We start from the raw sequence: 19,489 nt of genomic DNA, 5'->3' as shown, positions 1-19,489 counted from the left end.
TATCAGCACTATACTCTTGCTCATGGGTTTCACCAAAGTGATAAAAGTCTGAGACATGCAGCACTTCAGGCTTTCCTCCATCATTAAGCTTACATGTCGTGATATAACTGGAATACTGTTCAAAGCGGCACTAAACCAAGCTCACAACAATACACTATGCATAAGACATATAAAAAAACTGTGTCTTTTTCCATGTGACATATCATCAGGAGCAAATTAAGAGACACTAAATCCAACCCACATGACACTAACAACACTGGAATTCACCAGATGCACAGTTTTCTCACACACCAGTTTTAAACCTACCTTGCACTTCCAACCATTTTTTGGAATGGTGGTCATGGCAGGTTTGAGACAGAATGTGTGGTAGCCTTTATCACAGAGATCACACACCAGCATCTTGCAGTCATCTCCTGGATGTCTGAAAACACAAGTATGTGCAATATATTAACATGCTAGAGTCACATTTTCAATCAGGTACATGAAGTGAGTAAATGCTGTGGGGATGCAGACCCATATATTCCAGTGGCTTACAATAAATAAAGTATGATTTGTTGGTTTGCTTATTGTTTAAGGCTGCACTCAGCAATATTCCAGCTGTATGCCTGCAATCTGTAAATAATCAAGTCTGGACCAGACAATCCAGTCATTGACATCATGAGCATCGTTCCACGCGATATGAACAATGCTACATGTCATTGGAGGATTATAACACACAGACAATCAGGTCACACATTGCTCAGAGAAATTCTAAGTTTAGTAATTTCTAACAAGCATGGGGTACTGGGAAATGCATTCTGGCATTGGTCTGTAAGGAAAGTCATAAGTGGGTTATTCACCCTGCTTATAAGTCGTTGGTTGGTTGGTTTGTCGTTTTACGCCACACTCAGCAATATTCCAGCTATATGATGGCGGTCTGTAAATCATCGAGTCTGGACCAGACAATCCAGTGATTGATATCATGAGCATCAATCCACGCAATTGGGATCGATGACATGCATCAACCAAGTCAGCGAGCCTGACCACCCGATCCCGTTAGTGACAACATATGGCAAGGAATAAAGGGACACTGGTACACAGAAATAGACAAATAATAAAGGCAATCTGCTGATATCAAATTGCATGCAAGTTATTTAAGTTTAATGGTTAGAAAGTTACGATGCTAGAGAATACACACAAGAAACCTATCAGACACTGTGTGTGTCGGTTTATTCCACTTTCAGTTTGGTGTTTAATGCCATATTCAGCAATATTCCAGCAATATGACAGCGGTCTGTAAATAACTGAGTCAGAGCCAGGCAATCCATTATTTCAGCAAAACAACTGTCAGTAATTACAAGAATAGGCTGTATACCATTACCAATGAACAAGAAGTTAACAACTGTTTGTTTGTAGTTTTGACTCCAAATACGAAATAGTAGTCTAATGCAGATTTATTGGGTTCATTTCATAAATGAGATTGTGGAAGTTTAATTAAATATTGATTCGTTCTTTAGCACTCAGCACTATTCCAGCTATATGACGGCAACCAGGAAATAATCAAGCCTTTGTCAGACAATATATGGATTGAATTGTGAGCAACAATCACACTGTCAGTGTACAATGACAAATGGGTCAAGGAAGTCAACCAGCCTGATCAGCTGATCCATTTGGGATCTCTTACGACATGCACAGGCTGCCAAGTATCTATTCTAACTGAGTGTCCCACAGGAGGGACACCCAGACATGCATGTTCTACACAGGAGGGACACCCAGACATACATGTTCTACACAGGAGGGACACCCAGACATGCATGTTCTACACTGGAGGGACACCCAGACATGCATGTTCTACACTGGAGGGACACCCAGACATGCATGTTCTACACTTGAGGAACACCCAGACATGCATGTTCTACACTGGAGGGACACCCAGACATGCATGTTCTACACAGGAGGGACACCCAGACATGCATGTTCTACACAGGAGGGACACCCAGACATGCATGTTCTACACTTGAGGAACACCCAGACATGCATGTTCTACACTGGAGGGACACCCAGACATGCATGTTGTACACTGTGATAGTCTCTATGGTGGCTTTACCTGCATGTCTGGCATATCTTACAGTTGGGGCACTGCCAGCCGGCCCGGACTGTCGGCTTCACTTCCACTGGTGGACAAAGACAGTTACCATGGTAATGGTGACCACAGGTTGTGCAGAAGAGTTGTTCAGCAACATTGCCTGTTGTGCCACATTGAACACACAATGACTCTGTGCCCCCTGAAACAGCAAAGAGGAAGTGATAGTCCCTGATTTAACAACCTCCCAGAGATCATTTCATACAGCTACAGTGTCATCTGGATCTCGGCTAATACCAGACAAATTCATGTTCCCAAATTTACTGTTGATTTATCATCCAGTAAACTAGTGACTTCCTTCAATAAAGAATCCAGACTGATATTGTAGAACAAAGGAAACATCGTGAAAACATCACAGATACAGGGAACTGACTCTTGTACAATTTGACACATATGTATTGTCTTTGATCATGTGTTCATATCGTCACAGCAAGGGACACAACTCCTGCTAAAACCTCACTAATCTGGACCACTGCCAAAACCGGACTTAACCGTTTCACCCACATGTCCCCTCTAGACAGACTACACTGTACATCTCAACAGCATTATTCACATCAACAATGACCATATGGTTGTCATATACAACTCACAACCTGTAGACATGGTAGAAGATTTCATTCAATATGTCTGGTTTTGTCATAATCATACTTCACTGGCTGAATATTTTCCTTCTGTACAAAATGATCTGGCCTTAAGAACTGCAATCTGCATGTCTTTTGAGGGTGCCTTGATGATTTCCTAATAACTGTTTCGCAATATGTACACAACCTTTAAACACATAACTACACAACTTACCTAAAGTTTCTGCTTGGTCAAGATGTTCCGTACAAAGCAAGGACCGTGTTTTCATTTCCTGGACAAAACAAACACATGCATTTAAACTACAATCATGATTCATTATCAAATATTTTTCATGAAAATCTGATTGGGAGAACTATGAAATTAACTAACACATCAAACCACTTAAAACATATCTGATCATCCACCACTCCCACAAACTGCCGACTCACCTGAAAACATCCCCCAGCAGACGCACATGGAAAGTGAAATCGTTTCGGGCATCTTGGGCTTCGACAACTTATGGTTGCCCCGTATCTCCTACAGTAAGCACATTTCTGTTGACAGGACGAAACATTTTATTACCAATGATTAACATGTGTGACAAGACAATGAAAACTATCTCATTTGTTAGCTACCTTTCAACAGATTGAGGTCAGTCTTCTTAATCTTATACAACATCACAAGCATAAATCATTTCAAAACTACAAGTTGAGTTTTGTTATCACTAAGACTTAATATCTTATAATAGAAACAGGCTGTCTAGTGACAGGAAGAGAACAGTCACCTGAGACAGTCCAGAGAACACAGCCCTATCAACAAACTGAAGCTGATCTTCCGATTGAGACACACCCTCAGCCCAAGCAGCGCAACAGTGATGAGCCCATACATGACCTGAAACAACAAGCACTCGTCATCATCATCGTCACCATCACCATCATGAGATTGTTTATGAAACTCAGTGAAAACAATTAATTATTGAGCATGATTTAATTCATAACACATTTGTGTAAAATATCAAAACACCCTATTACCCCTTTCCATGGGATTAAGCTGGAAAAAATTAGGCAGAAATTTGAAAGGTCTACTTTGGGTGCATTATTACAATAACAAAGAGAAGTAATTTTCCTCACCTGATGGTTCAAATACATGGCTAACTTCCACATCCTCGGAATGTCCCACCTGACTAAGCTCATCACATGTCTGACTTATTACACCATCCTCTTCGAGTGACGACTGCCGCGGAGAGCGGCTCCTCTCTCTGTGAAGACACATGGCGTCAGTAGGGCTAGTTCTAAAAGTGCACAGCACTCATTCACAATTGTGCTTGTTATATATACAAATAAGACACAAACCAATCACAGTTAGCAACAATCAAGGATATGATGACACAATAAAATAAATCAGAGCTGAAAGGTTGTTTGTTTAACATTGCACTCAGCAATATTCCAGCTGTATGATGGCAGCCTGTAAGTATTCGGACCAGACAGTCCAGTGATTGACATTGTGAACAAAGATCCACACCATTTGGGCACGATGACACGCAATCGACCATATTACTGATCTTGACCACCTGTATCCATTTGGTCGCCTCTGACGACAAGCATAAGTTTCCAGGGAGCTATCTGACCCAGAGAGCTGAAGTTCTCTCCTGGTTGTCACCTATCCATGTACTATTCCTACTTAGCTGCCTGATTCACATTTAGTTACAATATGCATGATACTTGGGAACAGTGTCCCATATAATCCCCATATGGCAATTAAGAGAAAGAGCAAAACATTGACAAAAGTTAACACCATATCAGTCAAAACTGGGCTTCTAGTCTAGTATCAATCCACTAAAATCTATTACAATCATTAGGGTGATAACAAAGACTAATTGATTTAATTCGTTATTTTAATAACAGCATAGACTTCTCGAAAGACTTATACAATTTCTCACTGCATCCTGTTTTATGATCAACTGTTCTGACTACAAGATAAAAGATGTACTAACCTTCCTTCTTTGGGAGGACCTCTCCGTCGCCTCCAGGTCAGGTGCCGTGGACTTTTCTCTCGTCCCTTCTCATCATATTCTGGACCCCCTCTTCTTACTTTCGTTAGCACTCTCTTAAAAGGGTTAAAACCTGGTGTTGGCTCATAACGGTGAAGTTCTCCCTGTCCCAGTAAACTTTTCTCACCACATCCACAGAATGCACACAGATGTACAGGGCTGCAAAACAATGTTCATTTGATCCATAAAATCACATAAGGAAGAGAATTTATGGATGTCAACTTCTTTATTATGAAGAACACAACGTTTAAGAGTATATACAAACTCCTTCATCAGGTGAATAAATGCTATGAGACAGAGGACATATAAAATCAAACTAAATACAAAGTTGTTGGTACACATTTTTCCAATTAGACATTTAGAGGTCAATCCCAATTCCCAGAAAGAATGCTCACAGATGCACAGGGATGCAAAACAATGTCAATTTAATCTATAAAATCATGTGAAATACAAAGTTGATTACACAAATGGAGTCAAAATCATTTGTTGGTACCCATTTTTGTCAACTGGACACTTAAAGGTCAATCCCAATTCCCAGAATGTACTGAAGGTAGGTCGTCAGAGGTACTCACCCTTGTTCCACAGGCTCGGCTGCTGCTGCGGTGGCGCTGGTACCGGCGCCTTCAGACAACCTCGCCTCAACGCCACCTGGAAGGATCATTCATGAAATACTCTCAATACCTCATAGCAGAGGATAGCTAAATCTGTTATAAGGGGCTTACATTTAGATTTCAATTTCTTTAGTCTCTAAAAGCAAAGTTTCTGTACAAGTGCAGGTGTCCTTATCAAGCAACTCTATCTTTGCACCTGTACCTAAACATCACATTGAAATATGTAAAGAAATTGAAATCAATACTTCAACCCGGTCTTCACAGATAATACAGCTATGACATAAATCTGTTAATATGTAATCATGTATACATACAAATATGTGACCAACCATGAGATACGACATTAATCTGTTAATATGTAATCATGTATACATACAAATATGTGACCAACCATGAGATAAGGGACCTTATGGGTGAAACTGCATCATTTGACTTCTCGTTATATCTTTAAAACAACAGTATCTTAGGAACACAAAAATGCAACTCACACGCTTCAATTCATACTTATTACAGCGACAGCTGACATCTAACATGTCCCATTTTCAGACTTGTAGCTGTCTATGTAATAATTGCAGTTTTTAGACATAATGTCAGATTATTTGAACATACAGCTGTATGCTGAAATGTTTTGAAATAATGTTCTTATTACATTATGAACTGACAGGAGTGAGTGAGTGTGTGAGTATGGTTTTACGCCGCTTTTAGCAATATTCCAGCGATATCATGGGCTTCACACATTGTACCCATGTCGGGAATCGAACCCGGGTCTTCGGCTTAGACCACTTAGACCACTAGGCTACCATACCGCCCCATGAACTGACAGGAGAAAAATACGATATCCTTGTACAGTCCACACACATGGCCATTCTTACAGAAGTAAGTAGACGTAAGACGTCCTTTACGACGTCACAGCACAACTGTATTCTAGCACCCATAAGGTCCAATTGTCCTGGTGGGTCACATATAAACAATGAATACTCTGGTCAAGCTGATAACACTGATACTCATCAAAGTTATAAGCAACATCATGGCACTATTCCCACTACATTCTAGTGTGATTATAATCAAAAACAACTTGAAGATGACCCTTGTGTAATTTGTTTTCACTTTCAGGTCATTTGAAGATGAACAAATCTATAAGAAAACAATGTATTTTTTAGGGTGAAATATTAATTATACTTATCCTGTCTCATACTTATCGCTTATCTCTACTTACATCCAAGGGTAGTGGAAACTTCCTGAACTGTGTTCCCAGAAAACAGAGAAAACATCTCACCTGAGCACACCCCTCGACTGCACATGCGCACCAGAAGCATGTGACCAAGCAAATCCATTCTGTTAGAGATTGTTTGGATGGCCTGTATAGAGCGCCTGCCTTGAAATTAAGCGCTCCTGGGATGTGTCTTGCTTTTATGCCTGTCTGTTAGTGTGAACAGTTGAAATGTTAATCTCAGAGGGGTCCCTGATCTTGTCATTCCTTGGAGATTGATGTATAAGCCACAGTTGAGTTGTCTGCTTTTACCATAAAGAACTTGTGTTTGAGTTGTGGGGACCAATGCGTTAACGCATTCTGAACTTGTCTGGATTCTGAAGATATTTCTTGTTGAAATCTTTCATGTTGTTTATTAAACAAAACTTTTCTGTTTTTGTTTTGGGGACCAGAAAAACTTGGTTACTTGGTTTGTCATGTGATTTACAACATGTACAAAATGAAGAAGATTTGCCTGTCTTTAGCCCTTTGGATGCTGGAGAATCTGCTTTTAAACTATGGTTTTTGAATAGATTGTTTGTTCATAAAATTCATAATCTGGACTGACTTAATCAGCATCTGGTCCTTAGAATCTTGGACTACTTCCTTGTTGGTGCTTCTAATGTGGCCATCACAGATGATTTGAGCATCCCATGACCGCCGGTGATGAAGAGGTCTGACCAATGGGAGTTCGTAATGAGGTCCTGTCGATGTAACAGTGCGAGGGCAGCAGATGTAGAGCAATGTGGTCCGAGATGAATTCTTGGTTTTTCTATTGTGCGATCACTGCAGAAAGAAACATCCTTTCTCTATCCATTTGTTCAGCATTGCCTCGTTGATCGAGTGCAACATAGTCAAGTCGAAAAAGGATCATCTAGTAGTGGTGTCAAGTTGTGCTAACTTCTTATCCTCCAACTGGTTAGATCTGCTCTTGGAATCAGACATAAGGGTATAATCTTTGTTGATCTCCGGCGCCCAGAAAAAGGGTGACATATTGTGTAGTGGGAATTTATGCTATATCCTGGAGTAGCCCTTGTGACTTAGTGGCCTTGGCAAAAGACGTATTAAGGTTCATGGTGACTTGAGAGATAGGCTTGAATGGTGGAATGGTCCATTTTAGGCCAAATTTGTAAAATTCAAGCCAAAAGCAAAGAATAATACACTATGTATGATAAAAGGTTAGGAACATGTAATCCAAGCAAAAATTCTAATTAAAAAGAGTTATTTTTGATAGGATGAGTCGGATTACAGAGCTCAGGAAATGTTTTTCCCAACCACCCAGTTGACACAAAAATGAGAGAGTGACGAGTAACTGGGCTTGTTTACGTGCTTCCGGTGCATATGTGCAGTCCAAGGGTGCATTTGGGTGAGATGTTTTCTCTGTTCTCCGGAAACACAGTTCAGGGAGTTTCCACTACCTTTCGGAAATGAGTGGAGATAAGCAATAAGTATGAGTCAGGATAAGATAAAAGAACAGGTTTGTATAAAAAGACATGTTCAATCCTATGTCTGACAATCACAAGAGAAGACTTGACCAACCTGGCAGAGAGGAGCCAACTGGTTGTGGTTCATCTCCCGCTTCTAATGTATCCATTCGCTGTGATGATAGATTTCTTATTAAAGTGGAAGAAGGACGTCCAATCCTCTCAGGAGAGTACTGAAGCTGTGATGCTTGAGACTGGAGAGCCCGACGATAGCTCAGGCTGTGAACAGAGGAAGGCCGACCACGGCGACCAGTCCCTCTAGCACGGCTGGAACAAAACATGATAAGCATCACAGTTGAATCAGTGCAGCAGAAGAAGGTGAGGTGAGGTGAAATTGGGTTTAACGTCGCGTCCAAGATCATTGCACTTGCATGCACGTGTGTGTGTGTGTGGCTGCTTGTACTAGTCCGGACTGATGCCAATTTATAGTGCTAGCCCACTGAGACACCATGCCGCAGTTTAACATGAATACCCCACTCAGACACAGTATACTGACTCCAAGCCGACCAGTCCTTGTTTTAGCCCCTTAATGCTGAGCGCCAGACAGGGTACCATCTTTTAACGTCTTTTGGTATGACATGGCCGGGGATCAAACCCCGGACCTTCCGCTCTCCTGCAGCAGAAGAAAGTATCTTGTTCATGTAACAAGACAGCGGTATTTGGAGGGGTTTGTTTTCAACCATATTATCGAGATGAGTGCAGTGTTTGAAATGATGGTAAAACCGAACAAGACAGTTGGGCAGGGGACCCATAAATATTGCCTACCCATCTTCCAAGTTACCTGCCAGCATTCAGACATCACAAATAACATCTTGATTCAGTGGAAATAATGCTAACAACTACGAGTAGTATTAATAAAACTGAAAACGAAAGTTGGCTTAAGATTATCTGCCAAACAGTTAAGCAGGTAGAGAAAAATTTCATGCAGCCCGACAGAAAAGGTACCAGTCACAGGCAGGCTGGCAGGCAGTTATTACGGACACTGAATGAGTTAATGTTGTATCAAGCTGTCTCCCACAATATCACAGGAACGAGGCTTTTATCAAGAGCTTAATTGGGCGTTTCAATCGCCTTGCGTGGTTCAATATCAAAATTCCAACTGCCCCTATTAAGAAAAGAATATAGTATCATGATCTTCCCCCTCCCCACCCACACCCTCGCTCCACTCCCCCCACCAAAACTGAGAGGAATGTGATAGAGCAAGAAAGTGAGTAGAAATTTAACGTTGGAAGGTTCTACTTATATAATAATAATTACAATAAGTAGGGGATAGGATTCAATCTCATTAATAAAAATTCAACATAAAACTCAGGATAAAAAACATGTCTCCTTGTCTATTTCACTTATACTACACTGATATTCAGGAGATGAGTGAGTGAGTTTGGTTTAACGCCGCTTTTAACAGTATTCCAGTTATATCGCGGCATGTCAGCTTAATGTGGGAGGAAAGCCCGAAGTGATGCAGGTCTCAGACGTTTACGACTTCGGTGAAACCCACGAGCACGGGTATGGTGCTGACAAACCTAGAAACATAATAAGGGCGAACCAGGATTCGAACCCACAATCATATTTTCTGGCATGCCCAAGGGACGCAACTCTGCACAGCGAATCGCGCCGCCTTAGACGACTTGGCCACCCATGCCCCACTTCAGGAGATGAAAGTCAGTTCTAAGGACATGCTGGCAATTGAGGATCAGCTGAATACTAAATTTTGGCTGAACTCACGAAGCTCTTTCAGCAGAAAATGACCGGGATCCTCTTCCTGCTCCAAAGACTCTTCCACGACCACTGGCATAGAAAATACTAACATTACCTGACAGTCAACAAGAACATAATCACAACTCAAAATGTGAAGAATTCATGGCACTTTCAAGACTTGTTAAGGATATCATTACAAGTTATGAAATCACTATCAAGAGGCATCATGCAATAGTTTCTAGAATTGAACAGGGATAACATATCCAAATGAATACTGTGAACTGTCATGATTGTAGGACTACACACAAGCATCATTAACACAAACCTTCGTTTTCTGGGTATTGGTGATTGACCATCTTTTCTCGGCCGACCAGGGCCTCTTTTAACTGGTTGTAGAACTGGAAAGGGGGGATAACCTCGTCCAGCGTGTTCAGGAGACAAAATAGCACTAGGGTCTACTGCAGGCAAGTTCTGTACAGGTGAACTGGAGTCTAATTGACGTGAGTAAAAGGATGGTGGTGGAGACGACTCATTAGCACTTATATTTTCCAAAGCTGATGAAGCTGTAGCGTGTTGAGATTCTTCAAAGAGGTCAGTCGGAGAACCATCTGTGTAAGATGATGCCAAAGACTCACCAAAATATGTTGGATCGGTTTCATAAAGTTCTGTTTCTTGCCCCAGGCTATGAGATTCACTAAGTTGTGACTGTCCAGGGAATAGAGTTACATCCCCTTGGCCAGTTATCTGCTCTTGGTTCACATCTTCAGCAGTGTCAAGGGGCGGTTCTACATCAGTTAAACCATCATCCCCTTGTAGATTTCCTGGGCTACCTGGGAAATTCAAACATTTCAAATTAAGTTTGACATGGTAAACCTCTCCCTCTGCTTGCACTATCTAGAAATCATTAAATAATCAAGAACAATGATGACTCTTAGCTTTATCTTCCAACTGAAACCTTGTGTTTTCATTGATGAACTACTTTGTGGCGGACTGCAAATCCTAGTGTTTGTCAATCATTGGTCATAATCTGTCTGATAACACCAATCAATTATTAACTTCATCACAAATATAGTATTTTCCAGCTATTTCAGTGCATGTTGTTACTTAACATAATTTTTACATTATTAAAATCTTAGATCTTAAATATTATTGGTTGCATAATTCTAATGGGGGCATTTTGAAGTATGAATGAATATAAATGGTTTAACATTTGAAATAGAGGTAATATCAAATAATATTTTTTCTCTTCTATCAACGATCCAACAAAGAATATATACTATTTACTGCATTTACCTTACGTAACCATAGTAACAGATCAATCTTCAACTACAATTTATGATTGGAACATGAAGGGCATGTATTATTTGTTTGCTTGTTGTTTAACGTCACAATCAGCAATATTCCAGTTATATGACAGCGGTCAGTAAATAATTGAGTCTGGACCAGAAAATCCAGTGATCATGAGCATCGATCCATGCAATTGGAATACAATGACATGCATCAACCAAGTCAGCGAGCCTGACCATCCGATCCTGTTAGTCGCCTTTTACGACAAGCACAGTCGCTTTTTATTGCAAGCATGGGTTGCTGAAGTCCTATTCTACCCCAGATGTATTAGGTGATGTTTTAGTCAGTTTTGAACTTGGCATTGTTTTTCTTCTTCACAGGATTCACTCCCTAGATATTTTACACTTAAAACATGTTTTCTTGTAAAATCTCATGCTTATTTTTGCGTCATGACATGGCTTACAATCCAATCAAAGGTGCATTCTTGGAGTAGCATGTGGCATACTGATCACCACAGGTAAAATATAATAACACAAAGCCTTACAGTAAACAATGTTTACTACAACAATTAAATATCATTTATCCGGAGGTCTCTGGCAATATGAGACCTGTGAAGATTCTGGGGTAGAATAGATCTTCAGCAACCCATTCTTGCCGTAAAAGGCGACTATGCTTGTCGTAAAAGGCTATTAACGGGATCGGGTGGTCAGGCTCGCTGACTTGGTTGATACATGTCATCGATCCCAATTGCGTGGATCGATGCTCATGATGTCAATCACTGGATTGTCTGGTCCAGACTCGATAATTTTACAGAACACTGTCATATAGCTGGAATACTGCTGAGTGCAAACAAACAAACAAACCCTGGCAATATGAAAACCTCAGACTAAAAGAGGCATTTATTGGAAACCTGTATTATATTGATACATAATTATACCATTTCACTAAAATCTTACACTAAAGTTGGAGTTTTTTAAGATTTCAAACATTTTTATCTGTTGTCATTCATGTTTACGTTACTCCTTTGCCTTATGCATTTAGAAAGACTACAATTACAACTGACAAAATACAAAACACTTCAATGAAAGCTAACAATAGGGATTTATCCAGGATTCTAAACAAAGTGTCTGTGGCAGGCAAATTTTGGAGAAAAACATTATTTTGTTTAAAATTGGGATATTATAAAAAGTTATTATTTTCTTTAATTTTGAGGTATTTAAACACTGCTTTCAGTGTGTTAATGTAAAACTAAGCATTAACGTCTCCTACGCTTTATTGGCCCTGTTGTCAGTGATATACAAGCTACCTCTACAAAGTTATAACTATATTAACAGGAATTGGGAAATTTTTACTTCCAATTTGGGAATTTTTACTGACATCAGCTGGAGACTTGTGGCCGAATATCAGCCTTTGAACATGTCTAGATAAATCCATGGTCTGACTTCAGCAAATGTTGGAGGTGATAACTGGGCATATTATAACTGTTATACCACTCCTGATACTGCAATATTTCAAAATACTATTGCAACACTAAAAAATAATCTGTATGAACCGAGCCTTTACCAGTTTACTATCCCACAATGTAGACTTCTCACATTGTTTGACATGTCATCTGAATTGATATCAGCAATTTGCATTAAGATAAGAAAGGAAACAAAATTAAATGATTCCAGTACATTTCATGTTATTACACCTACCCCGACCAGTGATGGGATGGTATCAATGTCATATGGTCAGGGTTAGATCTGGACCATGTTTCTGTGGCATTGATGCATTATGGTAATAATTAACGCATCAAAACTGGATATCATGGGCCCTTGGGCGCATTACGTATGTTTGATATATAACTCCTTTTACACAATCACTTTCCATTTAAAACTTATTCCAAGTTTGAAGTTAATTTCCGAATCACAAATATGTTTGATTTGTAATCTTATTTCTCTGATTGATAAATAGTCTTTCTAATGACCAAGGAAATGTTCTCATTAAGTTTCATGTCATTCTGAGAATGTTCAGTAACAAATGTCATTGTCCTGTTTTCGATCAGTGTTCTCAGCATCATGCCCTTATTATTGTTCATGACACGATGATATATCAGTACTCCCGTTAACCCGTAATAACCAGTCAACTTAGGCTTGGACTGGTAATTCATGTGACTGTCAGTCCCTGTGGACCGGCAAATAAATTACCTTATAAATCTTTGTTCTTGAACAAAACTTCTAAAATAATCAATACAGTATATTTTTCAAACCAAGTCAGCTTGTCTGTTGTTATCAGGGTTCCTGCAGTCTATTTTGTATGCATTGAACACGATGTTGAAAGAATTAAAACCAGGTAATTTGCATAGTTTTTTTTATTTGTTCAAAGTTGGAGGGACTGGTAATATGTAGAGTTGCTAGTCCACCGGGGTGGGATGGGGGTGGGGGTTTGAGATTAAAGGCAGTATTGTCCCCAGACCTGGCAGGTAGAAACCTATGCCCGATTTTTAAAAACTACTGAATTAACTTTGATTTTTGACTACAGTAACCAACACTGACGTATGCACAGAAGAAGCCTTAACTTCTAAACATTCGGTTTGAACAAATACATTTTTCAGCATTTTTATGTAGCCTTGCATGCTTCATGTGCTTGTTTACAGCCGTCACATTTACTGCATGTCCTTAATAATCATGGATAGGCCCACAATTTTCAAGGTCTATGGGCCCTAGGGACCACCTCAAATAAATCCTAGGTTTATCACAGTATGGTTCATACAAAACTTGAGCCACCAATCCAAAGCCTTTTTATGGCTTTTCAATGCAAAGTTAACACTTTCCCAGCTAAAAGCAAGATCCAAGTGTTCTATTAAACAGATATCTTAGGACATTCTTACTTATATATTTCAGTGTCAGATGATGCAATCAGTCACACATTTAAAATGTTCTTCAAAAATATTTATCAATTGAGTTACAGACATATGTTGTTTTCTACATGTCATCAAGCATTACTCTTTCTGCTGGGAATAAATAATTGTATGGAAATGGCCTTTCAAGGCAGACTCAAATTGATGGCCCTTTCAAGACTGGACAGCCTAATGTAAGGCCCTTTCAAGACTGGACTGCCTAAATTAAGGTCCTTTAAGCAGGGTTAGAAACTAACAGTTTTCGTCCACTAGGCCTTATAATGATAACATATAGCAAAACCCTTAAAAAGGGCAAATTTCTACTAGTCCGTATGATACCTTTACCACTGGGCAGTTTGGCAAGGACTATAGGACTAGTGCCAGTTTCTAACACTGCTTTAAGTCCATACTGCCTAAAGGACCTTTCAAGGCCAGACTGCCAAATTCAAGGTATTGTCAAGCCTGCATGAACCTTGTGTTAACTATTGACATTTTAATTTGTGATCCATGTATTGCAATCAGGCCATGGGCAATCGCAATCCATTAATAGTTTCATAAATTGTTCCATCCTTATCATGTTAATACCCTCTTTTAACTTTGTGTATTGATACTGACTAGGGAGACACATTGAATCGATACATCAACATTTAGACTTTCAATGACTGCCCTCTAGCTGTTTTTACAAAAACAAAATTCTTAGCACACAATATTTATCAGGTCACATTTGGCCTCTATAATTACAACATGCGCGTTATATAACAATTCATAACAGTGAATGTTTGGTTCCAATGAAAGCATTCTGTACGAAAGGGTATTCTCTATACTCGCATGGTAGGAGGTACAGTGTTCTTACATGTAGTACATATACTCTATTCCAGAAGCAGGATAAGTGGAAGTTTGGTCATATTTCATTGATATTTGTCAGGTGTTTCTTTAACCACAGCAGTCAAGTTTCAGAACCTATTTACTCCTCAATACAGATTTATTCAGCATTGAAATATGTTGCTTTAGTGAAAAAAAAAGGTGCCATGTCACTGTGGCTCACCTGGGTATGTAGTTTACAGTTTATAATGTCAACAAAGATAGCCACTTAATAAGCACACACCAAATTTCATTACATTTTTTACAAGCATGGCCAATTTACGTGAAATAAAAAGATTTTTTTAATATGGCTGCTGTGGTGGCCATATTGAAATCAGATTCGAACTAATTGATTGATTGGTTTGTTGTTTTACGCCACACTCAGCAATATTCCAGCTATACGACAGTGGTCTGTAAATAATCGAGTCTGGGCCTGACAATCCAGTGATTGATATGAGCATTGATCAACGCAATTGGGATCGATGACCTGCATCAACCAAGTCAGCAAGCCTGACCACCCGATCCCTATTGAAGAACTTCAGGTGACATCACTGGTGAAAATTATCATGTGATGTTTCATTTCTGAGGAGATGAATAATAAATAGGTACTGAAAATCTGATTCACACTTTTGGAACAAATTGGGATGCCATCACTGGTAGGAAGAAGTATGTGAAATTTCAGCTTCACTGGTTTCTAAGTGGAAAATGTCTACGATGAAGGGCAGACAACGCACGACAGACAAACAGGCTAATTGGAGTAACAATCAACTTGACTTATGGGAAAAGCATTAATTATATTTTGTCAGACTGTGATCAAAACTTTTGAGTAAACTGGAGCAATTTTGACTCTTAGCTACATTTTCAGTAGAATTGGTATCGTTATATACTTTCATTAGCTGAACTTAGCAGACCAAACAGAACTTTACTCGACTTCAAACTAAAGTCATACACAGCTGTCTTCCTTTCCAAACTGTCAAAACATACTTCATGTTTCAAACATATTAATTTAAAATCTTTATACAAATGGAGACCATAGCAAGTCTTGTTCAGTATATATACAAAAGTATTAATCAAGTGTATGTTATGATTTGAGGATCTGTTGGGACCAGCCACACGCGAAAATGGTCATTAGGGTCAATCATAAAACCCTGTTTCTTAAAACTTTGAACTGATGATTTTCATGTCATATAATATATAACCAAGTATCTCATGCCTATAGCGTTGGACTGGCATGTAACATAAATTAAAAAGGTCCTAGCACACAAATCATGTGGTACAGAATACTTCTTAGGTACAGGCTCCAAGTTTGGTAATAATTCTGCATCACTACCCCCTTGAATGATGCATCGTTGACTTTTCAATTTCATACGATTCTTCGGGCAAAACATTAGCATATGGCAATAGCTCACTTATGTTTTAATGAGTTAATTTAAAAAAGTGAGTTGTTCTGAAACAGCGTGGACAGTCTATCACATCAGGGTTTTTTATTGTGCGCCCTTTGAAAATCAAAAGTAAGAAGCCAAGGTATAATGGCTAATAACTGTCAACTCCAATTCATCATTTATCCATACATGTTTAATCTAAGCCAATATATCACTTCAAAATCAATTTGTCTGCACAATCACCCTCTTTCATCTCTTGATAGAATGACGTGTTTCTTTTAAAATTATTCAGAAAAAAAATAACAAATTGTTCTTTGTTTGTCTTAACATGAATTCATTTAGTGATAGCAATGTTGAAATGAACAATTATCTTTGCAAAACTAAGCTGGGGGCTGGGCTTTAAAAAGTTTATATAGGACACAAACTGGGCACAAACATTTTGAGTCTACTGCAAAATCATTACAGTTGATTGCAATCTGAACATATCTGATATGGGGTAAATTGAAATGTTTTACTAAATCCTGGCATCATACCTGTGGCTAAAATTGCCAATTGATGCAATACCACTAAAATCACTAGAACATATCAAAGGTGATGCATGAGTTTTTTGCAAGTTTCATTTTTCTGACATCTTTATCAATGTAAAACTAAATTATTTGATTCCTAATGAATTTCACTTAAGATAGAAACAGTTTTTTCCTAACAGTTGTGACAAGCATAGCTATTTATATGAATAGGAATATCTTCTAATGTTCTAATTTCAGAGTTGTCTCCCATTGTTGGACATCAATGTAGAACATATGGAAGAGAATTTATGGATGTCAACTTCATTATTAAGTTGATATCCATTAATTCTCTTCCTTATGTGTATCACTTCTAAATGCCTTTCAAAGACTTACTCTAATGAAGAACATCATCAATAATGTAATGTATTAATTACATGTATTCAAAAATTATTTCTTGTAAATATTGGCATAGACACCTCTAGTTAAATACAAGTAGTCCACAATTTATTTTGGACTACAAGTCTTAGAAAAAAACTTGTCCTTATAATTTAATCACTAGTCTCAAGACAAGAAGAATCATGACCGTGTGTGGTACCCTCATCATAACACAAATTGTATCATGAAACAAAATTAAAAACAATGGAATTTAAGACTACATATATGATAAAAAACACTTGTCATTGTCAAATAATACTACAATCAACATGGTGAAAATAAATATATGCATAAATACATAGACATACATCAGATATATTTCAATACATTCGTTTACAAACTTCTTACAAAATAACTACTAGATGAGTATAAGGTAAGTTTGTGTTAATCTAAAGCATCAGCAGAAAATGTTAGGTGCATACTGCACTGCTACAATCAGCTACTGACAACATAGAAGTGCACTGGTTAATGTTAAAATCTGACAATATAACTTGCAAAATGCAATGTACCAAAATGCATCACCTGCAGTACCATGACAAGAAGACATGTACAGTAGAGTTCACACTACTGGAAACAGTTCACATTACTGACCATGATGAAATATTACTTATATTTGACAACATCTGATAATGTGTATTTCCAGATACTCAACATTTAATGAACCTTATTGCTCATATTAACATACTACAATGAATTCCTTACTTACTTTATTTGTTCAAAGAAAAATAGAAATTACATGATAAGTTTTTCTCAACAGAATTGCTAAAAAAGATAAGTTTACTCTAAATGAATGAACATGGAAAACATGGATTGCCATTCTAAATTATTTATGTGGATCGCCTATTACTGATAAAACTTTAACATTGAATGTATTTATTCAAAAGCATGCAACATACATAAGAGTGTGTAATGTTTACACTTACTTCATACTTTGGTGTTTTCCAGAATAACGAAGGTAGAACATGAAATAGCATTTATGTGAAGTTGAAACTTACTTATTAGATCAAAGGATCTTAAGAAAATATATTGAGTACAAAAATACACTATTCACATTCAAGTGCAAGAAATGTGCATGGTCAAGAATGCGCTTTAAAAGATGAAATAGTGATGTGCAAACAATCAGAGACCCATCCAGACACGAATTACCTTCTCAAATCTGCATGTTTTTGGGGTGGGGGGCGGGACCTGCTTTTTCAATGTTTGGGGAAGGCACTGTCGCTGTATGAATCATTCAATGAAATTACTACCATTTTAGGTTAGAAAGTGATGGCCACACTCTACTTCAAACTCATTTCAGTGTTTATTCAACCTAATGGATCTATATCATGTTGATTGAGTACTGTCAACACAATCATAAGCCACTCACTCTTACCGTCCATTAAGATCCAAGATCGAAGGCCTAAAATCAGAAGATGCACAGATCTGCATTTTTGATGTCATGTGGATGGCTTTCCATCTGGAAATTCAAAGTTGTAGTCAGAGGACATGTAGCATAGTGTCGACACTTAGTCAATGGGCAACGTGAGTACAGAAGAGACTACCGCCAGCCCGGGACACTGCAAGTCTCTAGCCCGGCCGGTATAGAGGGTAAAAACACCTACGATAGAAAAACAAGCAAATAATGAAGATGAGAGACAGTGATAAACAAGCAAGAGCATTCATAATTGAACGAAACGGCAGACTGGAAGAAGATTGCTACGAAACAAAAATCTAGGCTAATTGGCCTTCGCAATCAGGCATCGGCCTCTTCATCATTGTCTGCGAAATTCACAACACAGTAGCAAATGTGAACAAGCTCGATGCATAAAATTAAGGGGTCCCACTTACCTTAAGCAAGTCCTTGCTTGTGAACACAATAATCCTTATATATGAGCAATAATGCAATTTCTAATGTAGGTAATATCTATCTGGAAAGAGAGTAAATTGTCTTATTAGACCTAACAGTGAGCGTGACCCATAGAATGAACTCTCCTTCCAGCATCAGCCATCTTGGATTGATGCTATCGGTATCCCAGCGCACAAGAAATAGTTCCTTAGTTTAGTGGATTGATATCATTCCAGTTATTATTTTTCCACATACATGTACGATCATATAGCTAAATTGATTGATATGGTCTCGCCGATGATTAAAATGTTTGCATAAACAAGGGCGCTTGGAATAGGGCAGTACATTGTTAGCGGAGGAATACCTCAAGGTGCTTGGAAAACGATGAGGGGGGATTCCGTCACAGTGATCAAAATGTACCGGCTTTATAACAACGTGTAGGTTAATTGGGTTGACGCTTTGCAAAAAAATAAATTGTTTTATTTGCGAAAATATGGTCCATACTTAGAACTGATTCGCATATGCTGAATATCTTTA

At 38.5% G+C, this 19,489-nt stretch overlaps 1 protein-coding gene across 13 annotated transcripts in view; it reads right to left on the bottom strand.

Annotated features, from left to right (window-relative positions):
• The window catches only part of LOC124152896 (histone-lysine N-methyltransferase 2C-like), an 89,972-nt gene extending 70,844 nt beyond the window's left edge, over positions 1–19,128 (bottom strand). For 12 of the 13 annotated variants that reach the window (XM_048381838.1, XM_048381839.1, XM_048381840.1 and 9 more), the window contains exons 1-13: positions 18,955–19,128; positions 18,500–18,583; positions 10,101–10,605; positions 9,803–9,865; positions 8,133–8,344; positions 5,306–5,381; positions 4,677–4,892; positions 3,814–3,974; positions 3,468–3,574; positions 3,133–3,237; positions 2,918–2,975; positions 2,087–2,264; positions 307–421 (exon numbers count right to left, since the gene is read on the bottom strand). In XM_048381838.1, coding sequence (XP_048237795.1) covers positions 307–421; positions 2,087–2,264; positions 2,918–2,975; positions 3,133–3,237; positions 3,468–3,574; positions 3,814–3,974; positions 4,677–4,892; positions 5,306–5,381; positions 8,133–8,344; positions 9,803–9,865; positions 10,101–10,605; positions 18,500–18,506 — 1,803 coding nt within the window. In that variant the 5' untranslated portion in view covers positions 18,507–18,583; positions 18,955–19,128. The remainder of the gene's footprint in view (positions 1–306; positions 422–2,086; positions 2,265–2,917; positions 2,976–3,132; positions 3,238–3,467; positions 3,575–3,813; positions 3,975–4,676; positions 4,893–5,305; positions 5,382–8,132; positions 8,345–9,802; positions 9,866–10,100; positions 10,606–18,499; positions 18,584–18,954) is intronic. The other variant, XM_048381845.1, reaches the window with a different exon arrangement.
• Between the last annotated feature and the right edge of the window lie 361 nt (positions 19,129–19,489).

This window comes from Haliotis rufescens, unplaced genomic scaffold, assembly GCF_023055435.1.
Source record: "Haliotis rufescens isolate VD_foot unplaced genomic scaffold, xgHalRufe1.0.p SCAF_4, whole genome shotgun sequence".
NCBI lineage: Eukaryota > Metazoa > Mollusca > Gastropoda > Lepetellida > Haliotidae > Haliotis > Haliotis rufescens.
Note: the sequence above shows the minus strand (reverse complement) of the source record. Positions and strands in the feature narration are given on the sequence as shown.